Below are 19,936 nucleotides of genomic sequence, written 5' to 3' on the forward strand. Positions count from 1 at the left end.
ACAATCTGTAGAAGCTATGAGAATAGGAAGGTTCAGGTCTTTTGTGAAGCATCACAGCACAGTTGAGAAATGTATGGCAAATAGAAATCCGAAATGGATGATGTTGGAAGATAGATGGGAGGGGTTGGGTGGAGCTGAAGGGTGGGACTAATAACAAGATAAACAATATAGGGCATACGGGATCTGTGAAATGTGTATAGGTGCGGAGCTTTTGTGAAATAGCACAGTTACAAGTGGAAATAAAATTGGATGGACAACAGAAATAGAGGAAGGACTAAGAACAAATAAGAGAGAACTATTGTAAAGTGGACTGTGTCTGTAAGATAGGTATAAGATGTAGAAATTGAAGGTAAAAGCAGAAGTGTTTATAAGTTTACTCCAATTGGGGGATTGGTGGTAGGGTCGCGGGGAATAATAATAAAGGCATATTCTTTAAAAAAGTATGTATGTCTATATAGGTATGTGTATGTATATATGTGTATATGTATGCATACGTGTATGGATATATATATTTACCCCCAAAAATATGGGGGAATGGAAATGATGCAGACAATTACATTGGAAGCAACATTCTTTCCGCAATACTAAGCTGATCCACCCCTAAAAAAAAAAAAAAAAACAGAATAAGACTATAAGACTGTTTTTCATCAAAGCTCATCTCAACAACTGCTGGTAGAGGCTGGATGGACAAAGGCTTAACTAAGCTAATGGCGCTAGCTGGTGTGTGTGTGTGTGTGTGTGTCTAACCTTTACTACCGCCAACAAAGCTTAGAAAGTACTCTTGCCTCATCTCCCGACAATGACTGTTTAAAGTGCAGAATCTTCTTGGTGTCGGCGATTGGGCAAATGTTTTATTTTATTTAACTGGAAAAGTCAGTTCAGAACAAATTCTAATTTACAATGACAGCACCTTCAAATGATTGACGGTGCACATTTGAGTTAGCCCAGAAAAAGGACGGCTAAGTCAAGCTCAGGTTATCGGTCAGCCTGGCCAAAAGGGCCTGATTGTCTTTCAACGTCCTTTTGACCTCAAGGTCAGGCTGCTGTGACACCTCTCTGACCCAAATGAAACAGCCCTCACTGCCCTTTCCCCCTTTCATTATCTTACCCCATCTGTTAACTCTGAAGTTGTAGCTTTTCCCTCCTGATAAAACCTTAATCTCGACTCCCATATTGACCTATAAAAATCCACAAACACCATTTTGCTCAGTGGATCTGTAACCGCTCTGTTATTGGTTTGGTGATGTCACCAGGCAGGCCAAAACTCAATCCAACAATAACAGGCTGAAATATACACTAAAAATGGCATGATCATCATTTCAAAGTATCATTCCAACCTCCGTGTAGAAATATATATACATATATATTATAAGAAATATAAAACACAGGAAAATCACGTTCTTGACGGCACTGGGCCTTTAAACCAGTCGAGATGAGTATTTACACTTAGAAGACTAGTGGAAAGCCTTCCCAAAAGAGCGGAGGCTGTTAAAGCAGTAAAGGGGGGACGAACTCCATTAATACCCATGATTCTGGAATGAGACGTTCGAAGAGCAGGTGTCCACCTACTTTTGGTCGTGTAGTGTATGTTTAAGCATACATGACTGTTGGGAGTGCTGTTGCCGTACCTTTCGCAGCAGACGTCTTGACCACACTCTGCCTGTTGTCCAGACAGCGGTAGCGCTGGAAGATAAAGAACGATCGATATTGATCTTTTTAGGGCCGATGCCGATACCGATTTTTGGGGGTCAAGGAGGCGGATGGCCGATATTTTAGGCCATTGCTCAATATCAATACATTTGCAAATTTGGATGAGAAGATGTCCTAGAGACAGACATGCTTACACCCATTTTAAAATCAAACAATAAAATGTGACTTTGTCTTTACCAATCTAACCACATAACAGAATGGTAATACTTTATTTGAATGGTAAATCTCTTGATGAACTGGGTAAATTAAGACGGCTTAGGCCTATTCAGGTGAATGCACATTCAATAGGAGTGTGGGCATGCATTGATAATTTTTTTGCTTGTTTTGGCTAAATCAGTGGAGTCCACAGATGACAAACAAACCGTTTGCGGACTTCTAGTAGCCTACTGATCAACAACATTTGCATAGAAGCAGAGGCCGCATGTTTCTACACGCGGACGAAATTCACGTTTATTCAAAACATCGCTAAACAAAAATGCTAAAACGCACAACAGCCCATTTCGAAAAGCTCAAGTGCAAAAACAAAGCGACAATGGAATCTGTTTGTAGCTGAGGCATAGAGTCACATTAGTAAGATCATGTGAGGCAGACCAGCTGAGCTCTCTCTCTGTGTGTGTGTGTGTGTGTGTATGTGTATGTGTGTGTGTATGTGTGTGTGTTCAGCGTACTGACATGAGTGCTTTGAGTAGCGCCTGATTTGCATGTGGCAGTACACACACACACACACGTCTCCGGAGAAGTTCATCCCATGTCAGAGTGACCAGAATATGTGCTTGTGTGTGAGAAGGACTGTGTGCGCCATAGCCACAGCTTGGTGGCTTGCAGTGGTGTCTGTTGTCAGGCTCAGACTGCTGGTGTTTTTCCAGGCCGACGGGAGGAACTGTGGCGCAGGGGAAAGCCTAACTACTGCCTCTCCACACGTGCGCTAAGCTGACCCAATTTCGGGACTCACTTCATGCGCACCAGTGTGGAGCAAAAATGAAAAAGGACCCGTTTGATCGCAATATCCCAGGCCGGCTCCCCTCCCTTTGAAAGCAGAGTGTAAATTCCCCATGCATGCCATTCCGATCTGATTAATCTGCATTCGGGAGTTAAAGAGGATCACAAGAATGGAGTGGCAGTCAGTCCCCACCCCCCCATTCCCTCTCTCTGGGCCGACTCCTCTTCAAGACACTCAGAGTCAACGCTATAGAGTCTCGCCCTTCTCACCATCATAGTCAGGGAGAGAGGGGTTCACATACACACCCTCTGTGCAACCCCCCCCCCCCCTCCCATTCTCATAATCACCCGGCCTCCTCTCTCATTCTCACACATGATTGGAATCCTAAATACTCTCGGGGTACAAAATGCTAGGTATGAGATAAAAGTCTTTGAAAGCACACTATTATCGCCGGCATGATAGTTTAGATTTGGGGGGGAGTTTATTTACATTGTCAACGAGAATAGCCCAATTCTTCCTCACTTTGAAATAACAACAAAGGGAAAGGATACGTGCAAGTGACAGACGTCGGTGGCTGTCCTTCAGCCTGGTCCCAGATCAGTTTGTGCCATCTTGCTAACTTCTCTGATCAGTGTCAATGACCGTTGGGCAAGACAGCATAAAAAGATCGGGGACCAAGCTAGCTGTCCTGTGCCTTGCTGTATTAGACTAGCGCTATGGGCAGCCTCACCCAATGGAGCCAAAGGAGAGGGACACCAACAGGGAAGACCTGCTCTGTGACAGGGCTAGCTGCAGCACGCCTCTCTGAAGGCAGGCCCACGCTGTTGACACGAGGACTGGGAGTAAACAATGATGGGGCATGAATGTTGAACTATCTGGCTGGGACTCAGCCTTCCACTCGCTCTCTCTCTCTCTCTACATTCTCCCTCGCTCCAGTCTCACTCGCTCTCCCTCGCTCCAGTCTCACTCGCTCTCTCTCGCTCCAGTCTCACTCTCGCTCGCTCCAGTCTCACTCCAGTCTCACTCTCGCTCGCTCCAGTCTCACTCCAGTCTCACTCTCTCTCGCTCCAGTCTCACTCCAGTCTCACTCTCTCTCGCTCCAGTCTCACTCGCTCTCTCTCGCTCCAGTCTCACTCGCTCTCTCTCGCTCCAGTCTCACTCGCTCTCTCTCGCTCCAGTCTCACTCGCTCTCTCTCGCTCCAGTCTCACTCGCTCTCTCTCGCTCCAGTCTCACTCGCTCTCTCTCGCTCCAGTCTCACTCGCTCTCTCTCGCTCCAGTCTCACTCGCTCTCTCTCGCTCCAGTCTCACTCGCTCTCTCTCGCTCCAGTCTCACTCGCTCTCCCTCGCTCCAGTCTCACTCGCTCTCCCTCGCTCCAGTCTCACTCGCTCTCCCTCGCTCCAGTCTCACTCGCTCTCCCTCGCTCCAGTCTCACTCGCTCTCCCTCGCTCCAGTCTCACTCGCTCTCCCTCGCTCCAGTCTCACTCGCTCTCCCTCGCTCCAGTCTCACTCGCTCTCCCTCGCTCCAGTCTCACTCGCTCTCCCTCGCTCCAGTCTCACTCGCTCTCCCTCGCTCCAGTCTCACTCGCTCTCCCTCGCTCCAGTCTCACTCGCTCTCCCTCGCTCCAGTCTCACTCGCTCTCCCTCGCTCCAGTCTCACTCGCTCTCCCTCGCTCCAGTATCTCTCTCCCTCGAGTCTCCCTCGCTCCAGTCTCCCTCTAGTCTCTCGCTCCAGTCTCTCGCTCCAGTCTCCCTCGCTCCAGTCTCCCTCGCTCCAGTCTCCCTCGCTCCAGTCTCCCTCGCTCCAGTCTCCCTCGCTCCAGTCTCCCTCGCTCCAGTCTCCCTCGCTCCAGTCTCCCTCGCTCCAGTCTCCCTCGCTCCAGTCTCCCTCGCTCCAGTCTCCCTCGCTCCAGTCTCCCTCGCTCCAGTCTCCCTCGCTCCAGTCTCCCTCGCTCCAGTCTCCCTCGCTCCAGTCTCCCTCGCTCTCTCGCTCCAGTCTCCCACGTCTCCCTCTCCAGTCTCCCTCTCTCCAGTCTCACTCGTGTCCCTCTCTCCAGTTTCTCTCAAATCTCCACCCTCTCTCTCTCTCAAGTCAACCTCCCTCCCCCTCTCTCTCAAGTCAACCTCCCTCCCTCTCTCTCTCTAGTCAACCCCTCCCTCTCGCTCTCAAGTCTACCTCCCCCCTCTCTCTAGTCAACCTCCCTCCCTCTCTCTCTCAAGTCAACCTCCCTCCCTCTCTCTCTCAAGTCAACCTCCCTCCCTCTCTCTCTCAAGTCAACCTCCCTCCCTCTCTCTCTCAAGTCAACCTCCCTCCCTCTCTCTCTCAAGTCAACCTCCCTCCCTCTCTCTCTCAAGTCAACCTCCCTCCCTCTCTCTCTCAAGTCAACCTCCCTCCCTCTCTCTCTCAAGTCAACCTCCCTCCCTCTCTCTCTCAAGTCAACCTCCCTCCCTCTCTCTCTCAAGTCAACCTCCCTCCCTCTCTCTCTCAAGTCAACCTCCCTCCCTCTCTCTCTCAAGTCAACCTCCCTCCCTCTCTCTCTCTCTCAAGTCAACCTCCCTCCCTCTCTCTCTCTCTCAAGTCAACCTCCCTCCCTCTCTCTCTCTCTCAAGTCAACCTCCCTCCCTCTCTCTCTCTCTCAAGTCAACCTCCCTCCCTCTCTCTCTCAAGTCAACCTCCCTCCCTCTCTCTCTCAAGTCAACCTCCCTCCCTCTCTCTCTCAAGTCAACCTCCCTCCCTCTCTCTCTCAAGTCTACCTCCCTCCCTCTCTCTCTCAAGTCTACCTCCCTCCCTCTCTCTCTCAAGTCTACCTCCCTCCCTCTCTCTCTCAAGTCTACCTCCCTCCCTCTCTCTCTCAAGTCTACCTCCCTCCCTCTCTCTCTCAAGTCTACCTCCCTCCCTCTCTCTCTCAAGTCTACCTCCCTCCCTCTCTCTCTCAAGTCTACCTCCCTCCCTCTCTCTCTCAAGTCTACCTCCCTCCCTCTCTCTCTCAAGTCTACCTCCCTCCCTCTCTCTCTCAAGTCTACCTCCCTCCCTCTCTCTCTCAAGTCTACCTCCCTCCCTCTCTCTCTCAAGTCTACCTCCCTCCCTCTCTCTCTCTCAAGTCTACCTCCCTCCCTCTCTCTCTCAAGTCTACCTCCCTCCCTCTCTCTCTCAAGTCTACCTCCCTCCCTCTCTCTCTCAAGTCTACCTCCCTCCCTCTCTCTCTCAAGTCTACCTCCCTCCCTCTCTCTCTCAAGTCTACCTCCCTCCCTCTCTCTCTCAAGTCTACCTCCCCCCCTCTCTCTCAAGTCTACCTCCCCCCCTCTCTCTCAAGTCTATCTCCCTCCCTCCCTCTCTCTCTCTCTCTCAAGTCTACCTCCCTCCCTCCCTCTCTCAAGTCTACCTCCCTCCCTCTCTCTCTCAAGTCTACCTCCCTCCCTCTCTCTCTCAAGTCTACCTCCCTCCCTCTCTCTCTCAAGTCTACCTCCCTCCCTCTCTCTCTCTCAAGTCTACCTCCCTCCCTCTCTCTCTCAAGTCTACCTCCCCCCCTCTCTCTCAAGTCTACCTCCCCCCCTCTCTCTCAAGTCTACCTCCCCCCCTCTCTCTCAAGTCTACCTCCCCCCCTCTCTCTCAAGTCTACCTCCCCCCCTCTCTCTCAAGTCTACCTCCCTCCCTCTCTCTCAAGTCAACCTCCCTCCCTCTCTCTCTCTCGTCAACCTCCCTCCCTCTCTCTCTCTCTCAAGTCAACCTCCCTCCCTCTCTCTCTCTCGTCAACCTCCCTCCCTCTCTCTCTCTCTCAAGTCAACCTCCCTCCCTCTCTCTCTCTCGTCAACCTCCCTCCCTCTCTCTCCCTCCCTCTCTCTCAAGTCAACCTCCCTCCCTCTCTCTCTCGTCAACCTCCCTCCCTCTCTCTCTCTCTCTCTCTCTCAAGTCAACCTCCCTCCCTCCCTCTCTCTCTCTCTCTCAAGTCAACCTCCCTCCCTCTCTCTCTCTCTCTCGTCAACCTTCCTCCCTCTCTCTCTCAAGTCAACCTCTCTCTCTCTCAAGTCAACCTCTCTCTCTCTCAAGTCAACCTCCCTCCCTCTCTCTCAAGTCAACCTCCCTCCCTCTCTCTCAAGTCAACCTCCCTCCCTCTCTCTCTCAAGTCAACCTCCCTCCCTCTCTCTCTCAAGTCAACCTCCCTCCCTCTCTCTCCCAAGTCAACCTCCCTCCCTCTCTCTCTCAAGTCAACCTCCCTCCCTCTCTCTCTCAAGTCAACCTCCCTCCCTCTCTCTCTCAAGTCTACCTCCCTCCCTCTCTCTCTCAAGTCTACCTCCCTCCCTCTCTCTCTCAAGTCTACCTCCCTCCCTCTCTCTCTCAAGTCTACCTCCCTCCCTCTCTCTCTCAAGTCTACCTCCCTCCCTCTCTCTCTCAAGTCTACCTCCCTCCCTCTCTCAAGCCTACCTCCCTCCCTCTCTCTCTCAAGTCTACCTCCCTCCCTCTCTCTCTCAAGTCTACCTCCCTCCCTCTCTCTCTCAAGTCTACCTCCCTCCCTCTCTCTCTCAAGTCTACCTCCCTCCCTCTCTCTCTCAAGTCTACCTCCCTCCCTCTCTCTCTCAAGTCTACCTCCCTCCCTCTCTCTCTCAAGTCTACCTCCCTCCCTCTCTCTCTCAAGTCTACCTCCCTCCCTCTCTCTCTCAAGTCTACCTCCCTCCCTCTCTCTCTCAAGTCTACCTCCCTCCCTCTCTCAAGTCTACCTCCCCCCCTCTCTCTCTCAAGTCTACCTCCCCCCCTCTCTCTCTCAAGTCTACCTCCCCCCTCTCTCTCTCAAGTCTACCTCCCCCCCTCTCTCTCAAGTCAACCTCCCTCCCTCTCTCTCAAGTCAACCTCCCTCCCTCTCTCTCAAGTCAACCTCCCTCCCTCTCTCTCAAGTCAACCTCCCTCCCTCTCAAGTCAACCTCCCTCCCTCTCTCAAGTCAACCTCCCTCCCTCTCTCTCTCAAGTCAACCTCCCTCCCTCTCTCTCTCAAGTCAACCTCCCTCCCTCTCTCTCTCAAGTCAACCTCCCTCCCTCTCTCTCTCAAGTCAACCTCCCTCCCTCTCTCAAGTCTACCTCCATCCCTCTCTCTCTCAAGTCTACCTCCCTCCCTCTCTCTCTCAAGTCTACCTCCCTCCCTCTCTCTCTCAAGTCTACCTCCCTCCCTCTCTCTCAAGTCTACCTCCCTCCCTCTCTCTCTCAAGTCTACCTCCCTCCCTCTCTCTCTCAAGTCTACCTCCCCCCCTCTCTCTCAAGTCTACCTCCCCCCCTCTCTCTCAAGTCTACCTCCCCCCCTCTCTCTCAAGTCTACCTCCCTCCCTCTCTCTCAAGTCTACCTCCCTCCCTCTCTCTCAAGTCAACCTCCCTCCCTCTCTCTCAAGTCAACCTCCCTCCCTCTCTCTCTCTCGTCAACCTCCCTCCCTCTCTCTCTCTCGTCAACCTCCCTCCCTCTCTCTCTCTCTCTCTCAAGTCAACCTCCCTCCCTCTCTCTCTCTCTCTCAAGTCTACCTCCCTCCCTCTCTCTCTCAAGTCTACCTCCCTCCCTCTCTCTCTCAAGTCTACCTCCCTCCCTCTCTCTCTCAAGTCTACCTCCCTCCCTCTCTCTCTCAAGTCTACCTCCCTCCCTCTCTCTCTCAAGTCTACCTCCCTCCCTCTCTCTCTCAAGTCTACCTCCCTCCCTCTCTCTCTCAAGTCTACCTCCCCCCCTCTCTCTCTCAAGTCTACCTCCCCCCCTCTCTCTCTCAAGTCTACCTCCCCCCCTCTCTCTCTCAAGTCTACCTCCCCCCTCTCTCTCTCAAGTCTACCTCCCCCCCTCTCTCTCAAGTCAACCTCCCCCCCTCTCTCTCAAGTCAACCTCCCTCCCTCTCTCTCAAGTCAACCTCCCTCCCTCTCTCTCAAGTCAACCTCCCTCCCTCTCTCAAGTCAACCTCCCTCCCTCTCTCAAGTCAACCTCCCTCCCTCTCTCAAGTCAACCTCCCTCCCTCTCTCTCTCAAGTCAACCTCCCTCCCTCTCTCTCTCAAGTCAACCTCCCTCCCTCTCTCTCTCAAGTCAACCTCCCTCCCTCTCTCTCTCAAGTCAACCTCCCTCCCTCTCTCAAGTCTACCTCCATCCCTCTCTCTCTCAAGTCTACCTCCCTCCCTCTCTCTCTCAAGTCTACCTCCCTCCCTCTCTCTCTCAAGTCTACCTCCCTCCCTCTCTCTCTCAAGTCTACCTCCCTCCCTCTCTCTCTCAAGTCTACCTCCCTCCCTCTCTCTCTCAAGTCTACCTCCCTCCCTCTCTCTCTCAAGTCTACCTCCCTCCCTCTCTCTCTCAAGTCTACCTCCCCCCCTCTCTCTCAAGTCTACCTCCCCCCCTCTCTCTCAAGTCTACCTCCCCCCCTCTCTCTCAAGTCTACCTCCCTCCCTCTCTCTCAAGTCTACCTCCCTCCCTCTCTCTCAAGTCAACCTCCCTCCCTCTCTCTCAAGTCAACCTCCCTCCCTCTCTCTCTCTCGTCAACCTCCCTCCCTCTCTCTCTCTCTCTCAAGTCAACCTCCCTCCCTCTCTCTCTCTCTCTCAAGTCAACCTCCCTCCCTCTCTCTCTCTCGTCAACCTCCCTCCCTCTCTCTCTCTCTCTCAAGTCAACCTCCCTCCCTCTCTCTCTCTCGTCAACCTCCCTCCCTCTCTCTCCCTCCCTCTCTCTCAAGTCAACCTCCCTCCCTCTCTCTCTCTCTCTCTCTCTCAAGTCAACCTCTCTCTCTCTCTCTCTCAAGTCAACCTCTCTCTCTCTCTCTCTCAAGTCAACCTCTCTCTCTCTCTCTCTCAAGTCAACCTCTCTCTCTCTCTCTCTCAAGTCAACCTCTCTCTCTCTCTCTCTCAAGTCAACCTCTCTCTCTCTCTCTCTCAAGTCAACCTCTCTCTCTCTCTCTCAAGTCAACCTCTCTCTCTCTCTCTCAAGTCAACCTCTCTCTCTCTCTCAAGTCAACCTCTCTCTCTCTCTCAAGTCAACCTCTCTCTCTCTCTCAAGTCAACCTCTCTCTCTCTCTCTCAAGTCAACCTCTCTCTCTCTCTCTCAAGTCAACCTCTCTCTCTCTCTCTCAAGTCAACCTCTCTCTCTCTCTCTCAAGTCAACCTCTCTCTCTCTCTCTCAAGTCAACCTCTCTCTCTCTCTCAAGTCAACCTCTCTCTCTCTCTCAAGTCAACCTCTCTCTCTCTCTCTCAAGTCAACCTCTCTCTCTCTCTCTCAAGTCAACCTCTCTCTCTCTCTCTCAAGTCAACCTCTCTCTCTCTCTCTCAAGTCAACCTCTCTCTCTCTCTCTCAAGTCAACCTCTCTCTCTCTCTCTCAAGTCAACCTCTCTCTCTCTCTCTCAAGTCAACCTCTCTCTCTCTCTCTCAAGTCAACCTCTCTCTCTCTCTCTCAAGTCAACCTCTCTCTCTCTCTCAAGTCAACCTCTCTCTCTCTCCCGTCAACCTCTCTCTCTCTCCCGTCAACCTCTCTCTCTCTCCCGTCAACCTCTCTCTCTCTCCCGTCAACCTCTCTCTCTCTCTCCCGTCAACCTCTCTCTCTCTCTCCCGTCAACCTCTCTCTCTCTCTCCCGTCAACCTCTCTCTCTCTCTCCCGTCAACCTCTCTCTCTCTCTCCCGTCAACCTCTCTCTCTCTCTCCCGTCAACCTCTCTCTCTCTCTCCCGTCAACCTCTCTCTCTCTCTCCCGTCAACCTCTCTCTCTCTCTCCCGTCAACCTCTCTCTCTCTCTCCCGTCAACCTCTCTCTCTCTCTCCCGTCAACCTCTCTCTCTCTCTCCCGTCAACCTCTCTCTCTCTCTCCCGTCAACCTCTCTCTCTCTCTCCCGTCAACCTCTCTCTCTCTCTCCCGTCAACCTCTCTCTCTCTCTCCCGTCAACCTCTCTCTCTCTCTCCCGTCAACCTCTCTCTCTCTCTCCCGTCAACCTCTCTCTCTCTCTCCCGTCAACCTCTCTCTCTCTCTCCCGTCAACCTCTCTCTCTCTCTCCCGTCAACCTCTCTCTCTCTCTCCCGTCAACCTCTCTCTCTCTCTCCCGTCAACCTCTCTCTCTCTCTCCCGTCAACCTCTCTCTCTCTCTCCCGTCAACCTCTCTCTCTCTCTCCCGTCAACCTCTCTCTCTCTCTCCCGTCAACCTCTCTCTCTCTCTCCCGTCAACCTCTCTCTCTCTCTCCCGTCAACCTCTCTCTCTCTCTCCCGTCAACCTCTCTCTCTCTCTCCCGTCAACCTCTCTCTCTCTCTCCCGTCAACCTCTCTCTCTCTCCCGTCAACCTCTCTCTCTCTCCCGTCAACCTCTCTCTCTCTCCCGTCAACCTCTCTCTCTCTCCCGTCAACCTCTCTCTCTCTCCCGTCAACCTCTCTCTCTCTCCCGTCAACCTCTCTCTCTCTCCCGTCAACCTCTCTCTCTCTCCCGTCAACCTCTCTCTCTCTCCCGTCAACCTCTCTCTCTCTCCCGTCAACCTCTCTCTCTCTCCCGTCAACCTCTCTCTCTCTCCCGTCAACCTCTCTCTCTCTCCCGTCAACCTCTCTCTCTCTCCCGTCAACCTCTCTCTCTCTCCCGTCAACCTCTCTCTCTCTCCCGTCAACCTCTCTCTCTCTCCCGTCAACCTCTCTCTCTCTCCCGTCAACCTCTCTCTCTCTCCCGTCAACCTCTCTCTCTCTCCCGTCAACCTCTCTCTCTCTCCCGTCAACCTCTCTCTCTCTCCCGTCAACCTCTCTCTCTCTCCCGTCAACCTCTCTCTCTCTCCCGTCAACCTCTCTCTCTCTCCCGTCAACCTCTCTCTCTCTCCCGTCAACCTCTCTCTCTCTCCCGTCAACCTCTCTCTCTCTCCCGTCAACCTCTCTCTCTCTCCCGTCAACCTCTCTCTCTCTCCCGTCAACCTCTCTCTCTCTCCCGTCAACCTCTCTCTCTCTCCCGTCAACCTCTCTCTCTCTCCCGTCAACCTCTCTCTCTCTCCCGTCAACCTCTCTCTCTCTCCCGTCAACCTCTCTCTCTCTCCCGTCAACCTCTCTCTCTCTCCCGTCAACCTCTCTCTCTCTCCCGTCAACCTCTCTCTCTCTCCCGTCAACCTCTCTCTCTCTCCCGTCAACCTCTCTCTCTCTCCCGTCAACCTCTCTCTCTCTCCCGTCAACCTCTCTCTCTCTCCCGTCAACCTCTCTCTCTCTCCCGTCAACCTCTCTCTCTCTCCCGTCAACCTCTCTCTCTCTCCCGTCAACCTCTCTCTCTCTCCCGTCAACCTCCCTCTCTCTCCCGTCAACCTCCCTCTCTCTCCCGTCAACCTCCCTCTCTCTCCCGTCAACCTCCCTCTCTCTCCCGTCAACCTCCCTCTCTCTCCCGTCAACCTCCCTCTCTCTCCCGTCAACCTCCCTCTCTCTCCCGTCAACCTCCCTCTCTCTCCCGTCAACCTCCCTCTCTCTCCCGTCAACCTCCCTCTCTCTCCCGTCAACCTCTCTCTCCAGTCTACCTCTCTCTCCAGTCTACCTCTCTCTCCAGTCTACCTCTCTCTCCAGTCTACCTCTCTCTCCAGTCTACCTCTCTCTCCAGTCTACCTCTCTCTCCAGTCTACCTCTCTCTCCAGTCTACCTCTCTCTCCAGTCTACCTCTCTCTCCAGTCTACCTCTCTCTCCAGTCTACCTCTCTCTCCAGTCTACCTCTCTCTCCAGTCTACCTCTCTCTCCAGTCTACCTCTCTCTCCAGTCTACCCTTCACTCTCTCCAGTCTCCCCCTCACTCTCTCCAGTCTCCCCCTCGCTCTCTCCAGTCTCCCCCTCGCTCCAGTCTCCCCCTCGCTCCAGTCTCCCCCTCGCTCCAGTCTCCCCCTCGCTCCAGTCTCCCCCTCGCTCCAGTCTGTCCAGTCTGTCCAGTCTGTCCAGTCTGTCCAGTCTGTCCAGTCTGTCCAGTCTGTCCAGTCTCTCCCTCCAGTCTGTCCAGTCTCTCCCTCCAGTCTCTCCCTCCAGTCTCTCCCTCCAGTCTCTCCCTCCAGTCTCTCCCTCCAGTCTCTCCCTCCAGTCTCCCCCACTCTCTCCAGTCTCTCCCTCCCTCCCTCTCTCCAGTCTCCCCCACTCTCTCCAGTCTCCCCCCCTCTCTCCAGTCTCCCCCCCTCTCTCCAGTCTCCCCCCCTCTTTCCAGTCTCCCCCCCTCTTTCCAGTCTCCCCCCCTCTTTCCAGTCTCTCCCTCCCCCCTCTCTCCAGTCTCTCCCTCCCCCCCTCTCTCCAGTCTCTCCCTCCCCCCCTCTCTCCCTCGCTCCCTCTCTCCAGTCCCTCGCTCCAGTCTCTCGCACCAGTCTCCCCCACTCGCTCCCTCTCTCCAGTCTCCCCCACTCGCTCCCCCTCTCCAGTCTCCCCCACTCGCTCCCTCTCTCCAGTCTCCCCCACTCTCTCCAGTCTCCCCCACTCTCTCCAGTCTCCCCCACTCTCTCCAGTCTCCCCCACTCTCTCCAGTCTCCCCCACTCTCTCCAGTCTCCCCCACTCTCTCCAGTCTCCCCCACTCTCTCCAGTCTCCCCCACTCTCTCCAGTCTCCCCCACTCTCTCCAGTCTCCCCCACTCTCTCCAGTCTACCTCTCTCTCCAGTCTACCTCTCTCTCCAGTCTACCTCTCTCTCCAGTCTACCTCTCTCTCCAGTCTACCTCTCTCTCCAGTCTACCTCTCTCTCCAGCCCCCCTCGCTCCAGTCTGTCCAGTCTGTCCAGCCTCTCCCTCCAGTCTCTCCCTCCAGTCTCTCCCTCCAGTCTCTCCCTCCAGTCTCTCCCTCCAGTCTCTCCCTCCAGTCTCTCCCTCCAGTCTCTCCCTCCAGTCTCTCCCTCCAGTCTCTCCCTCCAGTCTCTCCCTCCAGTCTCTCCCTCCAGTCTCTCCCTCCAGTCTCCCCCACTCTCTCCAGTCTCCCCCACTCTCTCCAGTCTCCCCCACTCTCTCCAGTCTCCCCCACTCTCTCCAGTCTCCCCCACTCTCTCCAGTCTCCCCCACTCTCTCCAGTCTCCCCCACTCTCTCCAGTCTCCCCCACTCTCTCCAGTCTCCCCCCCTCTTTCCAGTCTCCCCCCCTCTTTCCAGTCTCCCCCCCTCTTTCCAGTCCCTCCAGTCTCTCGCTCCAGTCTCTCGCTCCAGTCTCTCGCTCCAGTCTCTCGCTCCAGTCTCTCGCTCCAGTCTCTCGCTCCAGTCTCTCGCTCCAGTCTCTCGCTCCAGTCTCTCGCTCCAGTCTCTCGCTCCAGTCTCTCGCTCCAGTCTCTCGCTCCAGTCTCTCGCTCCAGTCTCTCGCTCCAGTCTCTCGCTCCAGTCTCTCGCTCCAGTCTCTCGCTCCAGTCTCCCCCACTCGCTCCAGTCTCCCCCACTCGCTCCAGTCTCCCCCACTCGCTCCAGTCTCCCCCACTCCCTCCAGTCTCCCCCACTCCCTCCAGTCTCCCCCACTCCCTCGCGCTCTCTCCAGTCTCCCCCGCGCTCTCTCCAGTCTCCCCCGCGCTCTCTCCAGTCTCCCCCGCGCTCTCTCCAGTCTCCCCCGCGCTCTCTCCAGTCTCCCCCGCGCTCTCTCCAGTCTCCCCCGCGCTCTCTCCAGTCTCCCCCGCGCTCTCTCCAGTCTCCCCCGCGCTCTCTCCAGTCTCCCCCTCGCTCCAGTCTCCCCCTCTCTCCAGTCTCCCCCGCGCTCTCTCCAGTCTCCCCCTCGCTCTCTCCAGTCTCCCCCGCGCTCTCTCCAGTCTCCCCCGCGCTCTCTCCAGTCTCCCCCTCGCTCTCTCCAGTCTCCCCCGCGCTCTCTCCAGTCTCCCCCTCACTCTCTCCAGTCTCCCCCTCGCTCCAGTCTCCCCCTCGCTCTCTCCAGTCTCCCCCGCGCTCTCTCCAGTCTCCCCCGCGCTCTCTCCAGTCTCCCCCGCGCTCTCTCCAGTCTCCCCCGCGCTCTCTCCAGTCTCCCCCGCGCTCTCTCCAGTCTCCCCCGCGCTCTCTCCAGTCTCCCCCTCGCTCCAGTCTCCCCCTCACTCTCTCCAGTCTCCCCCGCGCTCTCTCCAGTCTCCCCCGCGCTCTCTCCAGTCTCCCCCGCGCTCTCTCCAGTCTCCCCCGCGCTCTCTCCAGTCTCCCCCGCGCTCTCTCCAGTCTCCCCCGCGCTCTCTCCAGTCTCCCCCTCGCTCCAGTCTCCCCCTCGCTCCAGTCTCCCCCTCACTCTCTCCAGTCTCCCCCGCGCTCTCTCCAGTCTCCCCCTCGCTCTCTCCAGTCTCCCCCGCGCTCTCTCCAGTCTCCCCCGCGCTCTCTCCAGTCTCCCCCGCGCTCTCTCCAGTCTCCCCCGCGCTCTCTCCAGTCTCCCCCGCGCTCGCTCCAGTCTCCCCCTCACTCTCTCCAGTCTCCCCCTCACTCTCTCCAGTCTCCCCCTCGCTCCAGTCTCCCCCGCGCTCTCTCCAGTCTCCCCCGCGCTCTCTCCAGTCTCCCCCGCGCTCTCTCCAGTCTCCCCCGCGCTCTCTCCAGTCTCCCCCTCACTCTCTCCAGTCTCCCCCTCGCTCCAGTCTCCCCCTCGCTCCAGTCTCCCCCTCACTCTCTCCAGTCTCCCCCTCTCTCCAGTCTCCCCCTCGCTCCAGTCTCCCCCTCACTCTCTCCAGTCTCCCTGTGTCCCCGAGCTGATTTACAACAACAAGGGAACATTTGCAGGAGATTCTGGTCTCCCCGTCCCCTTCTCTAGTTCCAGTGAAGTCGGGCCGGGAACGAGATGACCTTTGAGGCGACGAAACAATGCTCTCTCGACACAATATTGAAAAAACAGAATATACGCATGAGAACGCAGCAGGCAGCTACTCATAATACAACCCCCCCCCCCCCACACACACACCTCCCGAACATTTCCACTGTCAGGCAGGCTAAGAAAACAACACTGAACATGAGTCAGTTTTCATAATAGGCAGGTGACCTACGCTGACAAAATGATCTCAAGGACATACATGTGGTGCTGAAAGAATTTGGGGAGAGTATCCATTCCAAAACAGCATGTTGCTTTTGACAGTAAACTCTCTTTCCTCCTTGGACAACGATAGACCCCAAGGGCTACCTTCATATTTCCCTGAAATAAGTCATTTGAGCCATTTGCTTTGCTTTTTCTGTTTCTTTGTATCAAATAATCACGGCGTCACGCCTTGAGGGGCATTTTTCGCTCATGTTCCCAGCAATCCAACAGACACATTTCAACCCATTTCTTTGATGCGACGGGGGTCCATACTTGCTTACTCTTGCTCAAACCTAAAACATTTTCTCGAAAATGCTACATATTAGCTTTTCCCGTGAGAGAACCTGGCACACTTAGCCCTATAGCACCATGACCTGCGCATGACCATCTCCTAGTGTTGTCACGATACCAACATATTTACTAATGATACCAGGCCAAGTATCAAGATAACGAGTAGGGCCGCGATACCACAGGTCGGTATTGTGTTAGCACCGCTCCCCCCCCCGAAGCCTGTTCCCGTTATGCGCACGTGCTACACAACAACAAAAAAAAACTTGAACTGATATTCACACTTCTACACAACGTTAGACATACTGAATTTAACTTCACACTGTTCACTATAATAGAATACTGCATAGAATGCCTGATCTTCTCATATTCGCAAAGGCCTACCTGTAATTTGGCTGGAGGAATTGGCGGGAAGGAACGCATAATGATCTGAATGTCATTGTGGCAGTAAGGGGAAAACACCACATGAAAAGGCACCAAACAGAATTTAAGGAACACCAGAAAGAGAGATATATATATATATATGATATAGTTTAGGCTTACATTAGGCCTATATGTATCCTACCTTTGAAGCACATCTCATGATTAGCAGACATTTTAACCTTTCTTCCAGTGCCAATCAAATTTGCCTAGACCTACGGTCACGTCACCAGGTTGTTAGTTAGCTAGGTAACACGACTGAACAAAGTTGTTTGTTATCAAACCAAAAATGATCTTCCCGGCCCGCGGGATGCAACATTTTTTAGCTCTGGTTGTATGGGTCATATTTTTTTGAACCGTTTGAGCTAGAGAAGAGCCGTTTTCTTTGCTGTAAAGCTGCATGCATGCATGCTGCTGTCACGTGACAGCAAACTAGCAAAGCCTATTCAGATTGGCCTGTGCACTGTTATACCAGGGATGAAACGATATACAGTGCATTCGGAAAGTATTAAGACCCCTGGACTTCTTCAACATTTTGTTACGTTACAGCCTTATTTTAAAATTGATTAAAAAGTTTTTATTCCCTAAATCTACACACAATACCCCATAATTTCCAGAAGAATTCAGACCCTTCTCTATGAGACTCGAAATTGAGCTCAGGTGCATCCTGTTTCCATTGATCATCCTTCAGATGTTTCTACAACTTCATTGGAGTCCACCTGTGGTAAATTCAATTGATTGGACATGATTTAGATAAGGCCCACACCTGTCTATATAAGGTCCCACAGTTGACAGTGCATGTCAGAGCAAAAACCATGCCATGAGGTCGAAGGAATTGTCCGTAGAGCTCCGAGAAAGGATTGTGTCGAGGCACAGATCTGGAGAAGGGTACCAAAAAATGTCTGCAGCATTGAAGGTCCAAGAACACAGTGGCCTCCATTTTGTATGCAAGAAGTTTGGAACCACCAATACTCTTCTGAGAGCTGGCCACCCGACCAAACGAGGGAGGTGTCTTGGTCAGGGAGGTGACCAAGAATCTGATGGTCACTCTGACAGAGCTCTAGAGGTTCCTCTGTGGGGAATCTTCCAAAAGGACAACCATCTCTGCAGCACTCCACTAATCAGGCCTTTATGGTAGAGTGGCCAGACGGAAGCCACTCCTCAGTAAAAGGCACATGAGTTGGCCAAAAGCCACCTAAATACTCTGACCATGAGAAACAAAATTCTCTAGTCTGATGAACTGAAGATTGAACTCTTTGGCCTGAATGCCAAGGGTCACGTCTGGAGGAAACATGGCACCATCCCTATGGTGAAGCATGGTGGTGGCAGCATTATACTGTGGGGATGTTTTTTAGCAAGAGAGACTGGTTGACTAGTCAGGATCGAGGGACAAATGAACAGAGCAAAGTACAGAGAGATCCTTGATGAAAACCTGCTCCAGAGCGCTCAGGACCTCAGACTGGGGTGAAGGTTCACCTTCCAACAGGACAACAACCCTAAGCACACAGCAAAGACAATGCAGAAGTGGCTTTGGGACAAGTCTCTGAATGTCCTTGAGTGGTCCAGCCAGAGCCCGGACTTAAACCTGATCGAATATCTCTGGAGAGACCTGAAAATAGCTGTGCAGTGACACTCCCCATCTAACCTGACAGAGCTTGAGAGGATCTGCAGAGAAGAATTAGAGAAACTCCCCAAATGCAGGTGTGCCAAGCTTGTAGCGTCATACCCAAGAAGAGTCGAGGCTGTAATCGCTGCCAAAGATGCTTCAACAAAGTACTGAGTAAAAGGGTCTGAATATTTATGTAAATGTGATAATTCCTTTTTTTATATATAAATGTGCAACAAAACACCCCCAAAAATCTTGTTTTTGCTTTGTCATTATGGGGTATTGTGTGTAGATTGATGAGGGGGGAAAAACAATTTAATCCATTTTAGAATAAAGCTGTAATGTAACAAAATGTGGAAAAGGTCATTATAACTTGGCTACAAATGTTAGACAAAATTCAAGTCTTTGCTGATCTATTTCACAAATATCTATGTGCTCTTATGGAAAAAAAGAGATATATGTTGAATAAACCTCCTATGTTTACACTGCGTAAAAAACATTAAGAACACTGTCCTAATATCGAGTTCCAAACACTTTCCCCCTCAGAACAGCCTCAATTTGCTGGGGCATGGACTAGGTGTCGAAGGTGTTTCACAGGGATGCTGGCTCACTCATACATTTATTTTTTAAATCAGAGAGGCTTGTTGAATAGCAGTAATGTACCGTAATTTGTAATCGTTGCCAGGTGGCATCCTAAGTCAAAAAAGCTTACCAGCAGCACTTGACGAGACTGGTACTTGGCAGGTGCTTTTTCAAAGCCTATGGGAAATGCTAAAATGTAGCATTTTTTTCAAGAAAAACTTTAAGTTTAGATTTAAGCAAGTTTGTAAGTATGGCCCCATCGAGTTTTGAATCAATGTTTTTGTCATCCCGAAGCAGGGGCGTAACCTATAAAGGGGTAACTTTAGATCGGTTTCATACCAATTTCACATTCTCTTGTATCCTTCCTTCCCTCCCCCCCACTAACAAAAAAAAAACAGAGGCACAAAAATCTGACCACATTAACCTTCACTGTGCCATAAAAGTCCGTCAAAGAATATGGTTGCAATATGGGCACACGCCTTCAAAGAGGCACACAAAGGACCCCGCGCACATACATGTGAGCAATCGAATCACACGCTGTCACTCAAAACAACATCAGATAGCCACAAAACACGGGCAGTACGCCATCTTGTCAACATTCATATTTACATGTGACCGCAATATTTACCCGGGAAAAAGAAGCCGAAATGTCATCCAGAGTACTTGATTAAAGTCAGAAGACAACGCTGAGAAGCAGCTCGTAAGGAAGATCGAGAAAAAAAAAAGCGGACACTACACACAGATTACAAGAACAATGTGTAAGATTTTGCAGGTAAGGCCAGGGGTTCATTGACCGTACTCAATTTATGACTGCAAAAATAACTCGACTAGATTGTATTGGTGGTAGAAAAGGCAAATAGCGCAAATATGAAGCCATGAAGCCACACAAAAAAACTGATAAGCGTGGATGTATGAATACTCCTAACCTGCAAAATGATTCCTCCATATAATATCAGCGATAGTCATTGGTGGGCCACCAGCTGGGTGTGGTTTACCTTTGTCATGGTCAGTCCTTATCATATCCATTAAGGAATTCTCCAAAGAGTGCAAGCTAAATGCATCAAAGGGCCGATTCCGGTCCTGCAAGAGAAGAGAGGGGTCAGAGGTTAGTCATCTCATCTGGTTATCAAAGTAGAACACAACACCACCACCACTCGACACCATCTTGCTTAAGACTAGCTTGAGATAATAGCTGGGTCATAGCTTGATGAGTGTTCCTTATTCTCTCACAAGTCATCATCCACACAGACGCACAAAACATAAACACATCCATTTGTTGAAAGTTGAGCAGTGACCCCCCCCGATAAGGGGAGAGCAGGGTTTCAACTGAATGAGGGCCTCTTACAACTCTCGTGCCCAAATCAAAGAAGACGTTCATAGACCATACTGCCTAACATCACACGGGCAGAAACTATGGGAAACTTGCATGTGTTTGCAATTTGCGTCGCTGTTCAAATTCTGGTTGGTTCCCTTTGTTTAAAAGGGCA

General features: G+C 52.5%; 1 protein-coding gene across 6 annotated transcripts in view; it reads right to left on the reverse strand.

Moving 5' to 3' along the window:
- Nucleotides 1-19,936, reverse strand: part of LOC129853227 (cytoplasmic polyadenylation element-binding protein 3-like) — a 78,838-nt gene that overhangs the window by 36,908 nt on the left and 21,994 nt on the right. For 4 of the 6 annotated variants that reach the window (XM_055919061.1, XM_055919033.1, XM_055919051.1 and 1 more), the window contains exon 3: nucleotides 19,376-19,529. In XM_055919061.1, coding sequence (XP_055775036.1) covers nucleotides 19,376-19,529 — 154 coding nt within the window. The remainder of the gene's footprint in view (nucleotides 1-19,375; nucleotides 19,530-19,936) is intronic. The other 2 variants (XM_055919072.1, XM_055919081.1) reach the window with 1 other exon arrangement.

The sequence above is a fragment of the Salvelinus fontinalis genome, chromosome 1, assembly GCF_029448725.1.
Source record: "Salvelinus fontinalis isolate EN_2023a chromosome 1, ASM2944872v1, whole genome shotgun sequence".
NCBI classification, from domain to species: Eukaryota; Metazoa; Chordata; class Actinopteri; order Salmoniformes; family Salmonidae; genus Salvelinus; species Salvelinus fontinalis.